The sequence below is a fragment of the Aedes albopictus genome, chromosome 1, assembly GCF_035046485.1.
Source record: "Aedes albopictus strain Foshan chromosome 1, AalbF5, whole genome shotgun sequence".
Classification (NCBI taxonomy): domain Eukaryota; kingdom Metazoa; phylum Arthropoda; class Insecta; order Diptera; family Culicidae; genus Aedes; species Aedes albopictus.
Genome location: NC_085136.1, coordinates 48,786,560 through 48,805,309, shown reverse-complemented (window position 1 = coordinate 48,805,309; position 18,750 = coordinate 48,786,560). Strand labels below are relative to the sequence as shown.

General features: G+C 48.9%; 1 protein-coding gene across 1 annotated transcript in view; it reads right to left on the bottom strand.

Annotated features, from left to right (window-relative positions):
• Nucleotides 1-5,859: 5,859 nt before the first annotated feature.
• LOC109397864 (dorsal-ventral patterning protein Sog) overlaps nucleotides 5,860-18,750 on the bottom strand; it is a gene marked incomplete at its 5' end in the record, with an annotated part of 39,456 nt that continues 26,565 nt past the window's right edge. The window contains 5 exon segments of the mRNA XM_062844489.1: nucleotides 5,860-8,495; nucleotides 10,475-10,681; nucleotides 10,753-11,003; nucleotides 11,069-12,889; nucleotides 13,454-13,516. Coding sequence (XP_062700473.1) covers nucleotides 8,283-8,495; nucleotides 10,475-10,681; nucleotides 10,753-11,003; nucleotides 11,069-12,889; nucleotides 13,454-13,516 — 2,555 coding nt within the window.

Genomic DNA, 18,750 nt, shown 5'->3' with positions numbered 1-18,750 from the left:
TAGAGGATTACCGGTCTTATTAGCGTTTTGTACATGGTGCATTTGGTGCGTGGGTGAATCTTTTTCGACCGCAGTTTCTTCTGGAGCCCGTAGTAGGCCCGACTTCCGCTGATGATGCGCCTCCGAATTTCACGGCTCACGTTGTTGTCAGCCGTCAGTAAGGATCCGAGGTAGACGAATTCCTCCACCACCTCGAAAGTATCCCCGTCTATCGTAACATTACTACCCAGACGGATCCGGTCGTTTTCGGTTCCGCCTTCCAGCATGTACTTTGTTTTTGAGGCATTCACCACCAGTCCGACCTTTGCTGCTTCGCGTTTCAGGCGGGTGTACAGCTCTGCCACCGTTCCAAATGTTCTGGCAATAATGTCCATGTCTCCGCAAAGCACACAAATTGTCCGGATTTTGTAAAAATCGTTCCCCGGCTGTTGAGCCCGGCTCGTCGCATCACACCTTCCAGAGCGATGTTGAAGAGTAGGCATGAGAGTCCATCACCTTGTCGCAGTCCCCGGCGAGATTCGAATGAACTGGATAGTTCACCCGAAACCCTTAGGGGAGACTGGGGAGACTTGATCCCTTTTTCTCAATTTGCCCGTAACTTTTAGAAAAAAACACAAAACTAGATACATTTTCCGTACAGAATGGCAGGTAAACATCTATTGCAAGTTTATACACAACAGAAGGACTTTAAATTATTGCTAAAGTTTTCAAAACTGTGTTTTTATGGAGGCATGTATTATGATGTATTTTTCAAAAATGGGTCAAAATTGATCCCCTTTTGAACTCATGGCTAATTTAAAGGGAAAATAACTCCAGAAGCTTCCTATTCATTTTCTTTCCAAATTTTCTTGCATTTTTCATGAATATGGTGTATTTGAAATTATAAGATTTCCTTAAATTGTTAAGGATATACCGTATTTTGAAAATGGGGAGACTTGATCCCCCTTTTAATGGTGTGTAATAAAATAATAATTATATGACACGTTTTATCATTGAATATACTAGAATTCCGAGTAAATAGAGGCTTCCAAATAGAATTTTATTTTTCACATGCGTAATGTGTGTGTAATCCTCGAGGGATCAAGTCTCCCCATGTCACTGTTGTATACACTAATCTACATTAATTGAAATATTTATATAACAGCCTTGTTTGAATAAATACGTTTGATAGTACTTTATTTATACTATGTGCTGTGAAATTTTGACACGATTTGGTTCAATTTTCACAAAGTTATTGAGATTTTTCGGAATCGCCTAAAAGATTTCTGAAAGACTGAAAGCAAACCATCAGCCATTAAAAAATAATGCAATACACAATTAAAATCAATTGTAGCCAAAACATTTTCGTCTGTCCAGATGTCGTTTTGGAAAAAATATGCTGGAAGAAAACTGTTTTTGATTCCGAGAAACTATGGGGAGAACAAGTCTCCCCAGGGATCAAGTCTCCTCAGTCTCCCCTACGCAGTTTTGCACACCGTTCATCGTTGCTTTAATCAGTCTAGTCAGCTTCCCAGGAAAGCCGTTTTCGTCCATGATTCTCCATAGCTCTGCGCGGTCGATACTGTCGTATGCCGCTTTGAAGTCGATGAACAGGTGATGCGTTGGGACCTGGTATTCACGGCATTTCTGGAGGATTTGCCGTACGGTAAAGATCTGGTCCGTTGTCGACCGGCCGTCGATGAAGCCGGCTTGATAACTTCCCACGAACTCGTTTGTTTTAGGTGACAGACGACGGAAGATAATCTGGGATAGCACTTTGTAGGCAGCATTCAAAATAGTGATCTCCCTGAAGTTCTCACATTCCAAATGGTCGCCTTTCTTGTGAATGGGGCAGATCACCCCTTCCTTCCACTCCTCCGGTAGCTGTTCGGTTTCCCAGATCCTGACTATCAGCCGATGCAGACAGGTGGCCAACTTTTCTGGGCCCATCTTGATGAGTTCAGCTGTGATACCATCCTTACCAGCTGCTTTGTTGGTTTTGAGCTAGTGAATGGCATCCTTAACTTCCCTCAGCGTGGGAGTTGGTTCATTTCCGTCCTCCGCTGCACTGGCGTCGTCGTTTCCTCCATTGCCGTGGGCTCCCGTGCCTACGTTCTCCACACCGTTCAGGTGCTGATCGAAGTGCTGCTTCCACCTTTCGATCACCTCACGTCCGTCCGTCAAGAGGCATCCGTCTTTATCCCTGCATATTTCGGCTCGCGGCACGAAGCCGTTGCGGGATACGTTGAGCTTCTGATTAAACTTCCGTGTTCCTTGGGAACGGTACAACAGTTTCATTTTTTCGCACTCCACTTCTTCCAGGCGGCGCCTGTTCTCCCGAAAGAGGCGGGTCTGCTGTTTCCGCTTCTGTTGGTAACGTTCCACGTTCTGTCGAGTCCCTTGCTGCAGCATTACCGCCCTAGCTCCGTTCTTCTCCTCCAAAACCGTTCTGCATTCTTCGTGGAACCATGAGTTCCGTCAATTCCGTTCCACGTACCCGATGGTGCTCTCGGCTACGTCGTTGATGGCTGCTTTCACTGTACTCCAGCAGTCCTCTAGAGGGGCCTCATCGAGCTCGCCCTCGTCTGGCAACGCGGCCTCAAGATTCTGCGGGTTTGCTGAGGCGACATCCGGTTGTTTCAGTCGCTCTAGGTTGTACCGTGGCGGTCGCCGGTACCGTACATGGTTGATGATGGAGAGTTTTGGGCGCAGTTTGACCATCACCAGATAGTGGTCGGAGTCGATGTTGGCGCCACGATAGGTCCTGACGTCGATAATTTCGGAGAAGTGCCGTTCGTCAATCAGAACGTGGTCGATAAGGCAGGCTGTGTTGGTAAAAGGTGCTACGTATGGCCATATTTTTGGAGGCGGCGAAATCAATGAGTCGTAGGCCGTTTTCGTTCGTCTGCTGGTGGGCGCTGAACTTACCAATCGTCGGTCTGAATTCCTCCTCCTGGGCTACCTGAGCGTTTAAATCTCCTATGATGATCTTGCCGTCGTGGCTTGGGCAGCGATCGTACTCGCGTTCGAGCTGCGCGTAAAATGCGTCCTTGTCATCATCAGTACTTCCGGCCCTTGATCCTCAACCTGCACATTCTTTCGTCGATCGGCCACCAACCGATCACGCGCCTCTGCATATCACCCATCACGATGAAAGCTGTTCCCAGCTCGCGTGTGTCGCCGCAGCTCTGGTAGTACCGAGTTTCCAATCGCAAGTCCTTTTTGTTCGCTGGGGTCGTTGCCGTTGGTCTCGGTTCGTATTATTCTGTTGCTGATTTTCCGTTACAATGGTTTTCTACGGCTGGCTCGTAGAGCCTGACACCAACCCCCTACTTTCCGGAGGCCCGTAGTGCACAGTTGAGCATAGAGTCCTTCCCTGGCACTCGGACGTAGATCAGCCGCCCCTAACATGGGGATCAGACGCTGTTGTGAGCCGCTCCTCCTGGAGCACAGACACTCAGGTTTACCGAAGCAACCCCCCCCCCCCTTCCCTGCCAGCCTACGACCAAAGTTGGTTGGTTACCCGATCTTCCCTAAGGTTGCTCATAGTTTCCGGCCGGTACCGCGAGGAGGTAGGGATAGGAGTTACTGCCAGTAACTTACTGGGCAGAGGCTAGTGGATCACAATGGGATCTGAATTGCGCAGCATACCCAGCCTTTACCGTGCCAAACAGGGCCAAACAGCCATGTCAGGGCTAGTTTCGATGGCCACTTTGACAGCCACCGTCGGAATGCCATCCGGGCCCGGGGCCTTGTTCAACTTAAGTGATTTCGCAATTGCGGCTAACTCATCCATATAGGTATAGTACCAGGTCCAGGATGGATCCACATTCTGGAAATAGCTCCCCAGTAGGCATATAGGCTAATGGGAACTTCTAGGTGGTGTAAGGAGCACTCGATGGCGGCCCAGCTGACGCTCTTGAACGCATTCTTTACGCCCAGCGTGACGACCGCACAATAGTGGATTCCCGTTCGCTTCGTTTGGACCGCTATCTCAGCCATTTTGTGTCCAGCTCTAGTAGTTTCCACCGTCGATCGATTATTCCGGAAGCCGAACTGATTATCCGAGAGGCCAGAGTCAGTCTCGGTATAGACCATCCGCTTCGCCAGAATGATAGATCTGTATACCGACGGGTCGCCTGGTGGTTTCCTGGGTTTGGGAAACAAAACCAGTCTTTGCCTTTTCCACCTCTTCGCCTCTGTCTAAATAGACACATCTGCAAAGCCTTTCTGAACATGTCAGGGCTAGCCTTGATGGCCGTCTTGATAGCTACTGTCGGGTCCGGATACCGTCCGAACTCCGTAGCGACCGCCCAAAGTGGTCGTGTTTCGTGGCACTTGAATAACTTTTCCACGATCTTCTGCAGCATCTCAGGGGGGAAGGTTCTGGGGTGCTAACGTGCCCTTCGTTTTGGCCATGATTACTCTGAAGACATCCTCGGGCAGCACCCCAAGGTGTCGTGTTGGCTGCCTGGCAGAGATTTTCGAGGCAGGCCCGCTTACGCGCCTTAATCTCTTTGTTCAGTGCCAGTTTAGCCGCCCTGTAGGCCTCACTTCGCTCCATTCTACATTCTGGTGCGAGCTCATTGCATCCTCCTTCTAGCTCTTAGACAGAATGCGTGGAGTACTGCGATTTCTGGACACCACCAGTATACCGGTTTGCGTCCATTTCTGGGTAGAGATCGCCTTGGCATTGCGGCGTTGCACGCACGGCTTGGGGTTTCGACTAGATCATTGCTGGATATATATATATTGTCGGTGTTACCCTCCATAAGCAGTCGCTCCACAAATTCCGGTCGACGACCTTCGGCTGTGGTATTAGAAAAATAACATACGTCTATTGCTATGGCCGTCTTCCTCCGTACGTGTTCCACCCTGTATCGAATCGCCAGATGGCCACTATTGTTCGTGTATCCATCGTCGACCCTCCAGTCCGAGCTAGGGCTTAGACCCGGGCTCCAGAAGGTCACATCAATGATGGACTATGCACCGTTCCTACTGTAGGTCTTTTTGTCCGGCGTACGTGTCTGCCTTGATTTTGAAGACCTACGTGTCACTCCGTTCGCGTTTGCGGGCTGACTTCACTTTTCGCACTACCTTCTTCTTTCCAACCGCAATCAAAGGGTTCTCCCTCCCATGGTCTGGTTGGCCACCGTTCCTCTTAGGGTTGGCCTCCTGAGGCTTGATGTCCCTGCCCCTTGCACGTTTCGCAACCGACTTGGCTGCCTGGTTACTCGCGCTGGCCGTCCCTTTCTTCCTCTTTTACTTTTCGGCCACCTCTACCGAACGCTTCTTGGGCCGCGTCTCATCGGCAGATTTCGACCATGAAGCTCTAGCCGTAGGCGGTTCGAACTCTCCGCTACGGCTCCGGCGAGCCGCATGGTTTCGTACTGCTTCGTTGCGTTGCCAGCGAAGAGGAAGCTGTCCGTTTGGGTGGAAGGCTCCTTCTTGCTCGCATCAGCCACACTCTGCTCTTCGACTAGAAGATCATACTCCTTCTTGGCCACGGTCAGCGATTTGCGGAGCTTCAGCAGGCCCTGTTTCAGGTCCTTGCAGATGGTAGTCCGCCCGCTCGTGTAGTCGATCAGTTCGTCCAGCTGTTCGGCAACTACCAACATCTTGGCCTCATATGTCAAACTAGAACTGTTTACCATTTTTCTTATTTCGAGTTTAATTATTATTCTTTTATTTATAAACTTTTATTCGAATTCGGGAAATGTTGCGATCATATTACCATGCTTATTGATCGCATTATTCAATAAAAACGGGATTTTGTCATTTGGACTATATATATATTGTTTTTATAACAATGCTTCCAAATACTACGAAGAAGACTACAAGGATGTTTCTTTCATCAACATATTTTTCCAAACCACACCGTTACTTTGCTGTATATCCGTTCTTTATTTGATGCTGTTATAATGGTTGTTGGTCCTAAAAAAGGTTCGATTTTGTTTTGGTGGATATTATACAATAAAATCGATTTTTGGATGGGTTCGCTTTTACCTATTATCTGATTGTGTGCACGCACACATGCGTAGTTATTCGTGTCAACGCGCAGTATTGACCAGTGTGTCGTTCTTCTCCTATACTGACTGCGCAAATCTTGGGTGTGTGTTCCAAAATTCGGGCGTGTAATACAAGTTTTGTTAAAATTCTTTCAATCCTAGCTGTACACAATTACAAAGAAATGATGAATGCGCCATCTTTTCGCAATTTCCGCAACTACTTTGCGCTCCCGATCAATGCGGATTTGATCTTCTTCTTCCGTACTTAGTTATGCACTTGATTGTGTATTTGTGTAGCCTACTTATTCGGTATGTTGCGATTGTTTGACAATAATTTATTCATTTATCAACATTAAAAAAAACTTATTATGGCATGCTTGGATTCTTGTTGTTCGCTGATTGTGTTCTCGTCGTCGTCTTGCGACGGCAGCGGCGGCGTCGCGCATATTTTATGCTTTGCATTTGTGGACTCTCCTGGCCGGCCGCTGGATAATCGTTCCTTTACAGTGGTACGCGATATATTAAGCGTGAAGGTGCGTATATGTGTGTGTGTTTGTGGTGAAATCAAAGCTTCTATCTTTTCTCTTTGCTTATTTCTCGAATGAGTATGAGTTAATGTGGCTGCGTTCATTAGGGGTAAAATTCGGTCTGAAGCAGCGTGGAAATACTGTTTCTTGTGGAGGTTTTATGAAGGTTTCCGAAATGTGGGAAATGGATGGGAATTTTGAAGACGAAAAAATGACGAAATGTACGTGAGTTGTCGCGTGGTTTGTGTATTTGTGAGTGTTTCGACAGTTTTCTGTTCTCGGTTTTGCAGCGTCAAAAGATGGTTCGGTTTCATTTGTTTTCTTTTTTTACATCAGCAAATTTATTTCATCGTTTTTCTCTCTTTTACTTTCAAGATTTAATATATCAGTCTTCTTTGGTACGTGGTAACAGGAAAAAAAACAGTTCAAGAATTGTTTTGCTTTTTCTTGTCGACCTAAGTTTTGTCTGTTTTGCTTAGCAGAAGTAGGTGTGAATAATTATATAAAAAGCAATCGCGCAATGTGTTTTTCCTTTCAGTGAATTGATTAAGTTTCTAATTGTAGTTTGGGTTTCTTCCGTTCTTTTGCTTTCAATCGCACTCTCGATTCCTTCGGTGACTCTTCTCCATCGATTTCCATGTTTCTAAGAGTTACATTTTATCGTTTTAACTGCAGGATATAGCTCTAGGGCACGTGACTAGAATGTCTTTCTAGAAACAATGTTAATTCAAACAAGGAAAATCCTTTGGAAATCGATTTCACTTGGTTCCCTGTTTCGTTCTGGAGGAAAAATACTCGTGTCCAGCATTTTTCAATCTTAAATGACCATTGACAGAGGATTCAAGTTGGATGTGTTTAACAGTTATGGGCCCAGATGTTTACTGCTATCAATCATATCAGTGTTAAAAATAATCTCAAAATCTAGCGTTTATAGGTGTTTATACAGTTTTAACAAGCATTTACAACTGTCCAAGCTTAATAGTTCCTCTCTTCTATGCTCTTATTTCGTAGTGTGTGTTTCCATTTGTTTAAATGCGAATGACCTATAATGTTTTACTGCTGTGTTTGCTGACCAGTAACTTTTCCTTTAAATAAATATTGGTTTTGCCTTACTTTCTACTATACCTACAATTTAGAAAACTACGCCTATTTGTAGAAAAATATAAATAGTGATCTCTGATACAAAATGTTTTCCAACTGGACAATTTCTTTAAAATAAGAAATTTCCAATTATTTCTTAATTCCGTTCTCTCGCATCTCCTTCTTGCAAATCTTCCGTACCATTTTACCCTGCATTGTAATTTCTAGTAGGATGATATCAGTTTTGTTCCAAACAACGATTCAAATTCGATACTTCTAAAAAAACGTATTCCAAAAAAGAAACTGCTTTTGTACGCAATCCAAACGCGCGAAGGCTTCAGTTTACCGATACTGTTCGAAAAAAAGTTCTTTTTCAATATAACCTTAATAAATACAAACACTCCCAACACGCTCTTCTATTTGGCTGCCCAAATCTCCTCTTTGTATCACTGATTGGTTCGCTAGCACACTAACCGCACTCTCGCACTATCAATTCCACTCGCTCACTTTGATGAAATGTCAAAACTCATATTCACAAAACCACGTAAACATGGATAAAATTAAAGAAAACAAATATTTCGAAAATAATACAACAAACCGATCTCGCTCTCTTTCTCTTTCTCTCAAGCTTGCACTTACGAACTCTCGCACGTCCCTTAAAAACCTAAAAAGTAGAAACTTAATCAATTCAACTCTTTACGGATATGGCCGCCTGTGCTGGTTGCTTGCTATGCTGCTGTTGTTGTTGCTGCTGCTGCGCATTGGGACGTCTTCGGCCGTGCTGATGCCGGCCCGTCTTTTGACACTGACAGCACTCGTCGATGGTGGCGTTTTTGCGGGCGTGCTGCCGGTTGCACAACGACCGTGCGCACCGCTTCCGTTCGCAGTTGATTTTGCTGTCCTGTAATGGGAGATAGAGAAGAGAAATGTTGAGTAAGACTACTACACTTGGCGGTATTATCGGTTTTGAACTCTAACTTCACATCGTTGTCGGTTCGGAACTCTTTTCTGAGGGATTTTACGGATGTTTTTCGGCTCAGAAGTCTGTTTTGAGAGACTAGCCGGTTTAGAACTCTGTGTGGAAGGTGCGGTGGTGACGGTTCAGAGCTCTGAACTGCGACAGAAGCGAAGTAGTAAACAAAAACACAAGAAGCGTGAAACGATGATAAAGAATAAGAAGCGAGTTGTGGAGACCTTTTGGTGATGGACAAAAAGCGAGTGGTGAGCATCGCCTGGTGACGAATAAACAGCGAGTTGTGAGGATCGTTTGATGATGAACAAGAAGCTAGTTGTGAGCATCGCCTGGTGAAGAATTGGAAGCGAGTTGTGAAGACCGCTTGGTGAAGGACAAGAAGCGAGCGGTGAGCATCGCCTGGTGACGAATAAAAAGCAAGTTCTGAGGATCGTTTGATGATGGACAACAATAGTTGTGAGCACCGCCTGGTGTAGAATAAGAAGTGAGTTGTGAAGACCGCTTGGTGATGGACAAGAAGCGAGATGTGAACATCGTTTGGTGACGAATAAAAAGCGAGATCTGAGGATCGTTTGATGATGAACAAGAAGCGAGTTGTCAGCACCGCCTGGTGAAGAATAAGAAGCGAGTTGTGAAGCCCGCCGTTGATGAACAAAAAGCGAGTGGTGAGCATCACCTGGTGACGAATGAGAAGCGAATTCTGAGGATCTTTTGATGATGGACACGAAGCGAGTTGTGAGCACCGCCTGGTGAAGAATAAGAAGCGAGTTGTGAAGACGGCTTGGTGATGAACAAGAAGCGAGTCGTGAGCACTGCCTGGTGAAGAATAAGAAGCGAGTTGGGAAGACCGCTTGGTGATGGACAAGAAGTGAGTGGTGAGCATTTCCTGGTGAAGAATAAGGAGCGAGTTATGAGGATCGTTTGATGATGGACAAGAAACGAGTTGTCAGCACCGCCTGGTGAAGAATGAGAAGCAAGTTGTGAAGACCGCTTGGTGATGAACAAGAAGCGAGTCGTGAGCACAGCCTGGTGAAGAATAAGAAGCGAGTTGTCAGCACCGTCTGGTGAAGAATAAGAAGCGAGTTGTGAAGCCCGCCGTTGATTAACAAAAAGCGAGTGGTGAGCATCACCTGGTGACGAATGAGAAGCGAATTCTGAGGATCTTTTGATGATGGACACGAAGCGAGTTGTGAGCACCGCCTGGTGAAGAATAAGAAGCGAGTTGTGAAGACGGCTTGGTGATGAACAAGAAGCGAGTCGTGAGCACTGCCTGGTGAAGAATAAGAAGCGAGTTGGGAAGACCGCTTGGTGATGGACAAGAAGTGAGTGGTGAGCATTGCCTGGTGAAGAATAAGAAGCGAGTTATGAGGATCGTTTGATGATGGACAAGAAACGAGTTGTCAGCACCGCCTGGTGAAGAATGAGAAGCAAGTTGTGAAGACCGCTTGGTGATGAACAAGAAGCGAGTCGTGAGCACAGCCTGGTGAAGAATAAGAAGCTAGTTGTGAAGACCGCTTGGTGAAGAATAAGAAGCGAGTTGGGAAGACCGCTTGGTGATGGACAAGAAGCGAGTGGTGAGCATCGTCTAGTAACGAATAAAAGTAAGTTCTGAGGATCGTTTGATGATGGACAAAAAGCGAATGGTGAGCACCGCCTGGTGAAGAATAAGAAGCGAGTTGTGAAGACCGCTTGGTGACGGACGAGAGGCGAGTGGTGATCATCGCCTGGTGACGAATAAAAAGTGAGTTCTGAGGATCGCTTGATAATGGACAAGAGTCGAGTTGTGATGACCGTCTGGTGATGAATAAGAATTGCTTCTCTGTTTTGTAGCCGGTAACGGAGGTCAATACAGGACGGGAGCACTACTCAGAGTTCCAAATTTTCAAGCAATTCAAGTCAATTCTTACCTTGCACGTGCACTTGACGCACTTCTGCTCCCCGTGCGAAGCCAGTATCGGATGGAACTCCTGTCCGTTCTCGTACACGTTGGCATTGTACTTGCAGCCGCCGTTCTCCAGGATGGTTTGCGGAGATCTTAGCGTTCCGCTGCTGCTGCCCTGGTCGCCCATTTCGTCCGGATTGCCGGTGCGAACCGGTTTGGTACGTTCGATGATCTGCGAATGAAGAAACAACGGAAACTGTTAGGTTCTGAACGCCATGAGCCATCGATCTATCCAAGTCTCACCTGAGGGCACACCTTGCAGCAGGCTTTTTTGTCCGGTCGGTAGGCCACCTTGTCGCTGCAGTTCAGCGGCGGGCACTGCGTCCGCGGGCACTTGATCTCCAGCGAGGCCCGGTCGCAGGTGCAAACGGTGCAGGTGTCGTACCCGTTCGGCGGCAGGTACGGATGCCACGTGGAACCGGCGTCGTGGAACTGGTCGCCGAGCTTGCAGCCGCGAGGCATCGCGACACGGGTGTCGTCCGAGTACTTGGAACCTGCGGAATAAGAAATAACAAATTAGGAACACTCATAGTTTGTTTGTTGAGGAGATGAGACAAACCTGCGCAGGTCGGGCAGCAGTCGCCCTTCTTCTGGACGATGTCCTCCTTGCGGCACTTGAGCGGCGGGCAGCGGATCTGTTCGCACTTGACGCGCTTCTGCACGCACGAGCACATGGTGCAGCTCTCGAGGGCGCTGTGCCACATGTCCCCTTCGTCGTAGAAGCGGGACGAGTGGTAGCATTTCGTTTCCACCGTCGGGACGGTGTTGTCGTTGGGGGCCATCGGGGCGATCGAGTTGTTCTGGACGTCGTTGTCGTGGTACTGGTGGCCGGTGCAGTGGTTCGGCACCTTGATCGACTTGACCTTCGCCTTCAGGATGGTTTCGTTTTTCGATTTCGAGAAGATTTCCAGATAGATGACACTGGTTTCCAGCTTGGCCAGCTCGGCCGACGGCAGCGCCATGATGAACCCTTCGAGGTAGTTTCCGGTGAATTCTTCCAGGAAAGTTTGGCTGATGGGGGCGTTCGGGGCTTCGATGGGGAGTTCATCCAGGTAGAGCTGGACCGGGTGGTACGAGCTGGGGACGCTGGTCAGTGTCACTTCGTAGTGTAGGTTGCATTCGTTATCGACGGCCATCCAAGCCATGCCGACGGAGTGCAGCGGTACAGCGGAGCTGCCCATGCGCTTCAGCAGGACAGGAGCGTTGGAGTCCCTGGCATCTGCGACCGGTCGGGTAACGAATTTACCGTGGATCAGATTGGGGTTCAGGTCGTTGGCGACGTTGATTGCGAGGTCGCCGGAGTAGAGCGGTTCCAGCACACGAGGACCCATCCGGTCAACGGTGTTGGTGATGTGGCTGGAGTCGATGTTGAGCGTCTCGAGGTCAGCCTTTCGCTTGGCGCTGTCGTCGATCAACGTCACTACCGGGTTGTGGTTCATGTGGAGGTTGTGAGTTTGGACGTTGTAGACCAGGGAACCTTCCTTGTTGAGGTACATCCAAGCGAGGCCACTGGTGTCGGTCCGGGAGTCTGGATTGTGTGACGCCAACAAGGTTTGGAATACCTCGCAGGCAACGCGGGTCTGGATCACTCCTTGAATGCGCAGGGCTTCGGGTTTGCGCTTGGATTCGACGACTACCGTGAGCTTGCCGCGCGTCAGAAGGCGGAGATCGTTCACGGATAGCGGAGAGGACACCTCGATGATGTTGATGTCGTGCGCTGGCTTCCTAACGCGTTGGGTATCTTCCAGGACGATTTGATCTTTGTTTTGCATCTCCAGGCGGATGTTCAAGGGAACGTCGGCGATGTCGTCGGGAGAAAACACGCCGTTCAGTACGATGGTCAGGTAGATGGACGAGGTTACGCCACTCTTGGTAGACACGATCGCCGTGCCGCCAGCTCCGTTCATCTGCTCCGGATTGGTTCCCGGTGCGGGTTCCAACAGGGAACTGAACAACTCTTGCGGTAATGCTGGATACTTTCCGATCGGACCAGCGATCGCCAGTTCGGCTTGATGTTTGCCACCCCAAAGCAGGACGACGTTCATCATGTCGTCGCGCAGTAGACGCCGGTAGTCACGGGGTACGGTCCGCCACACGCCGCAGATCTTACCGGTTGCGTTCTGGTAGACGCTGAAGGGGCCCTCGGCCGGTATCACCAGCGGGTGCTCTTCGAGGATGTTACCCTGATGGTCGACGAACTGGATCGACCGCGGACGGGGCGCTTTCTCCGAGATGTAGAAGCTGTAGTAGAGATTCTTCTTGTGGAATGCGAATCTCCCGGTGGCGACGAAGTTCAGCGGGTTGACCGTTGAGTACATGGACTTCATGTCGTCCCGCTTCAGGATGGACGATGTGCGACCGGTCAGGAGGGCGGCAAAATCTGTGGGAGAGGGAGTAGTGCTGGATTTAGTTTGAGGTGAGGGCGCTGATCAACGATCGAAGTCGATCAACAGGTCTTCATAGATCTTTCGCCGCGATCAACCAGGCTAGAGGCATTGCTCAAAGATTTGCCCAAAGATTTATACAAGAAAGCCAAGGAACCCTCTGCAGTTTCGTAAACTACTTCGTTGAAAGAGAGAGCTTTCAAGCTACTTATGCGGCTAACAATAAGCCGTCCTAGAACTTCTGTGCAATGTTCCAAACAAGTTTAGAGTGAGACTCTTATAAGGAGCTTGAAGCTGATTAAGAGGCTCATTTGTAGCTTCTAGGAACTTTATGTAGCCTAAAGTTGTTCATGAGCCTCTTAAGCAACCAAAAAGCTCCTTTCAGAACTAGTTCGTTTATTTATGGCTCAACCGCGTTTAACGCTTTACGGAGCCAATTTCTCTCAGAACTTAGTTTAAACTTTGTGGAACTTAAAAGTGCATTTTGTCATTGAAAGCTGAACTTCTGGTTACTTGTGACTCTGTTCGATCTACTTCTAGCGATTGATAGCTGTACTTACGTTTGCTACGTTCCTCCTCTTCTGGCATCACTGCTTGCGGAAGATCTTGGACGATGTCAGGACCTGGGAAGAGAAAGAAAAGCAGGAAATCCGAATGAGCATTGTTGTTGAATAATCACCCAACAACGGTTACGTGAGCTAATGAGCTAACAACAACGATGGGACGACGGCGATCTGGACGGACGGGTGCGTAGACTTCCCCATTCGTCCAGTCCAGAGTAATCGCGCGCGGATGGCAAATATTTGCATCCGTCAGTATCATCGCGCTGCCGCCGCCACTGATGAAGTCAACGTCGACTGAGTACGACGACGGCGACAGCAGTGACGCGCCAGCAGATGATGATGATGATGATGATGCGATGCGATGGTACTACGGTGAGAGGTTGATGTTTGCTGTTCGCGACATACAAACAACAACTGCAGGCGCGAGGGCGCTAAAAATATCATCGATGCTAGGCGGACTGATAACCGACCGACCTCGGCACGGATCGACCGAGCGCGAGACACGGTTGGATGGCCGGCTACACCGCATCTCTGTCTCACGTTGATGTTTTCATTTTCTAAGTCGAGCGAAGTGTCCTCCCCTTTAGGGCAGGGCAATCAGGGAACAGACATCACCAAGTTCGAAATAGTAGGCGATGATTATGGTTTGTAAAACCCTTGCGGCAAAGCAAGTGGTGAATATGAATCTGACATGTGTATTCACCACTAACTAACGCAGCATGCTGCGTTATAGCGCTACGCTAGTGTTGTCAACGGAAATTCGCTGAAACTTGGAACGTCCATTAGAGTAAGTACTGCGTTGATATTTCGATTAAGAGTCCCTTCTTGAGCGCAATCTCGATCACAATTGACCGAGCAACAATGTGAGAACGTTTAGCTTTTTTTTCGAACGTGTCGTTCGTCGTCGTCGGTTATGAATAGAATTCCTTCTAGCAGAGATAGATAGACAGAAAGAACAAGTTATCTAGATGGATAGAGACCGATAGGACGATTTCGCTGGGTTGGTTCGGGGACTACTAGATCAAAAGAGTTTCCGGACAATGGCAAACGAAAATCCGGCTGGCTGATCGGGCGTGGGAGATAATAGGAGCTCGAGTTGGCGTCAGCTTTTTTTTTCTTTCGGGAATCTTGCCTTCTTCTGTACGGGATTGGACTGCGAATTAGCATCAGGGTTCTAGTCTTTGTTGGGCCCGAAAATTGACGCGATGTGTTTGCGAGATTAGGGCCACTTTCAAACACAATAGAGACGGCTATTCCGGGAATTAATGAATAGGACTTTTTTTTGCTTCGCTAATCTGCTTTAAGGTGCCATCTGATGCGGTTGATAGATTTCTAAAGCTAGAATCTACTGAGGATAGGACAATAGTAGCTCTGTCTTCTATCTAACGTTCGTTGAACACCGAATTGACTACATATTCGACTGACCAGCGCTTCAAGTGCGAAGCGATCAATGATGGCTTACCAACATAACCTTGAAACTATGTTTTGAACAATATTAAGTTCAACTTAACAATTTCTTAATTAGTACATTTTTTATATCTTTGTTACAGAGATTTTCAGCCAGGGCTGGTTCATCCATATCAGGCTTTCTACAATGCAATGGAGTTGGCTGCGCAGCAGCTGGACTCCACCATTGAATTTGTATCCTCGAAGCCTAACATCAGTGACGAGTTCAAGCCAGCCCTGATGAGACCTCATAAGTCAACGGTGTTGGCCAAGCAGGATCACGAGAAACTTATGGCAACTGTGGCAGTGGCAGAACCCGTGATGTTGATGGTTCCGGAGTTTACCCAGACGGAGGCCTTATTGCAGGTAAGTCAGACCCCAGACGACGGAGGAGTCCAAATACTCGGAAGTCATGAAGGCGATGGAGAGCGACGCCAAGCTCGTGGATGTGGGAGTCGACGTAAGCAGTATTAGACGTACTCGTACAGGCGAAATGAACCTTGAGCTCAAGCGCGACAAAGAGTGCAAGGACGTTGCTTACTAGAGTCCTTGACGAGGATGTCGAGGTGCGAACCGTTAGGCGGAGGCAACTCTGAAGATGAAGAACCTAGACGGCTACGAAAATGCCCGGCAGGGTTACAAATGGCCTTGGTACATCTACCTGTGGCAGACGCTAACAACACCATTAAAGTAGGGAAACTCAAGGTGGGCTAGGCAGTATACCAACTGACCCTACACGAGCCACCAGGAGGCTTACTTCGGGTGTCTGGAACCAGGACACAAGTCATGAGACTGCAAATGCCCTAGAAGCAAGTTGTGTAGAGAGACGATGTGAAGGCGATGTCCAGAAGGCACAAGGCTGAACGAACCCTCTCAACTCAAGTGCTTTGATTTTTTGAGGCAGCATGGATTATAGCCCCGGCTAGAGTCCCGGGGCCTAACGAACGTCCCCCGCTTGCGAGTCAGCCACGTAGTTGCCGGCTAAGAATAGGACTACTAACCCCAATTTAAGGTGTCAAGCGAATGAGTGTTCGAGGGGTTCAAAAGGATGTTCGATCTCTGACGGAGCCTGTGCGGTACCTGGGCACCTCCAAACAATATTTTGTCTCTTACCGTGTTATTGCAGGGCTCTGGACCTCTTTTCCCGTGCGACTCGTGGAGCTTAAACATGAAGACAAATGAACAATCAAATCAAAACGTAGGAGGTAGTGGTAGTGGTAATACTAACCCCTTCGCAAGGATTGGCGAGGGTTAGCGAGGTCTCCGTTAAGGAGAAGTGAGGACGTAGGTGCGGGAAGCTGTGTTCGCAGCTCCAGCATGGGACCTCCGGCCCCAGTCAGCCGGTGGGGATACTGGATGGAGCGTGTTAGTTGTGGGCCATCAACCAAAACAGAGAAGGACTGCCCGCAATCGAGGTGTCAGCGCAGCAGCATGGCAAGATCATCGACTTTGCGTCCGCGAAGTCCAACATTAGTAAGAACCTGAAAACGGCCCTGTTGCGACTTCGTAAATAGATGGACGATGCCAAGCAGGAACACGTGGGACTCGTGAAGACTCCGGCAGCGGCGGAACCTGTGAAAGAAAAGAATACGAAGTCTACCCAGATGGAGGCCTTCGCTTTGTCAGGTAGTTGGTGTGGTGGATGCGACTGCTCGTGATAAGCACTAGCAGAAGCGGGCGAGGCAGCCGTCAGGTGAGAAGCTGTCTGGCGTTCTGGCCCGCAAGGCAAGGTGAATACTAAACCCGAAGGTCGGCAGTAATGCCGACAAGTCGGTCCCCAGCCAGGTGTCCCGGAAAGCTGGGATGGGTGGGCCTGAAAAGGCTGGCCCATCCCGGAAGGATGGGAACAAGGGGTTGCGACCGTTGGTAGGCCCTCAGCAACCACAGAGTAGGGCGAACCAAAGGGAGAACCTCTCTTGGACGAAGGTCGAGTGGAGGAAGAGAAAAACAAAGCCACAGGAAGCTAGGGATGCCAAACTAAGGAGTAAAAAGGTATGCGCGAGAAAGGCGACGCAGTCGTCTTCAAGACCGAACAGTCGAAGTACTCGGAAGTCTTGAAGGCGATACGAAGCGACGCCAAGCTCGTGGATCTGGGAGCTGACGTGCGCAGTATCAGACGTACTCATACGGGCGATATGATCCTGGAGGTAAAGCGCGATAAGGAGCACAAGGGCGCTGCCTACAAAACTTTGTCGAAAGGGGTCCTTGGCGAGGTGTAGAGTTGAGGGCTCTCACACAAGAGGCGAATCTGGAGGTGAAAAACCTAGACGAAGTCACCGAAGTGGAAGAGCTCGTCACGACACTGCGGAAACAGTGCGAGGTGCAGGTGACCGCCGCAGCCGTTAGGATACGAAAGCCACCGGCAGGGACACAGGTAGCCTAAGTTCAGCAACCTGTGACGGACATAAAAAAGTCCGTTAAAGTAGGGAGGATTAAGGTAGGCTGGTGCGTATGTCATCTGACGTTCCACGAGCCACCGGAGGTTTGTTTCAGGTGTATGGAACCAGGACACAAGTCATTGTACTGCAAAGCCCCTGACAGGAGCAAACTGTGTAAGAAATACGGCGCCGAAGACCATAAGGTGCAAAGTTGCACGAGTCCACCCATTTGTCTGATCTGTACCGGGAAATCCGTGAACAACAGACATTCAACGGGTGGTCCAAGGTGCCCGGCCTACAAGAAAACCGCAGTGAACAAATCACAGTGCAGGTAACGCAGCTTAACCTGAGCCATGGTGACGCAGCTCAGCAACTGCTTTGTCAGGCGGTTTCTGAGTGGGGGATGGATATCGCCATCATAGCGGACCCATACCGAGTACCTGCCGGCAATTGGGTCGCGCATGGGTCCAGAAAAAAACGGCGATATGGACGACGGGTAAATACCCCGACCAGGAGTTGGTGTCTACTACCTACGAGGGCTTCGTGGTTGCCAAAGTAAACGGGGTCTGCTTCTGTAGCTGTTATGCGCCTCCGCGGTAGCCGATCGAGCAGTTCACGCAGATGCTGGACTGTATGACGACCGTGCTAACAGGGTGAAGGCCGGTGGTAATTGTAGGTGACTCCAATGTCTGGGCCGTGAAATTAGCAAGCCGTTTTCACGAACCAGCGGGGTCAGATCCTGCAAGAGATACTGGTCATACTAGATGTCGACCTGGCCAATGTCGGTACCAAAAGAATCTTTAGCCGGAACGTAGTGGAGTTGATCAGCAACGTTACTTTTTGTAGTCCTGACCAAACAAGTAGTTCAAACTGAAGGATATTCGATGCCTACACTCACAGCGATCACCTGACGGTTCTCTACAGTACCGACTACAACTACAGCAGGCAGAAGAAGAGGTGGCTAAGCCAAGGTGAAGCCGTCGCAAGTGGAAGACATCAAATGTCGACGACGAGGTACTAAGGGAGGTGCTCCGCGGTGAATGAAACATACACGGTTTATGCCGGGACTAGCTGATAGTGGTACTCTCGCGTGCGTGCGATGCGACCATGCCTAGACAAGTCCAACCTTGAAATGGGTGACCACCAGCTTACCACTGGACTCAAGCGATTGTGGACCTGCAGCGAGCACGAACTGAGGTAGAGCGAAATGAACGGCGGTTGGTATTTGCCGTTGCTAAAGTCGCGCTGAAGACCGAGATAAGGGCAAGTAAACAGGCCTGCTTTGATGGTCTCTGCCAGAGTGCCAATGTGAATCCGTGGGGTGATGCCTACAGGATCGTCATGGCCAAGACAAGAGGTGCAATGGTTCCTACAGAGCAATCTCCAGAGATGTTGGAGGGCATCATCGAGGGGCTTTTCCGTGTCATGATCATAGTCGTTGGTCTCCTTACTTAGAACAGCCGGGGACTG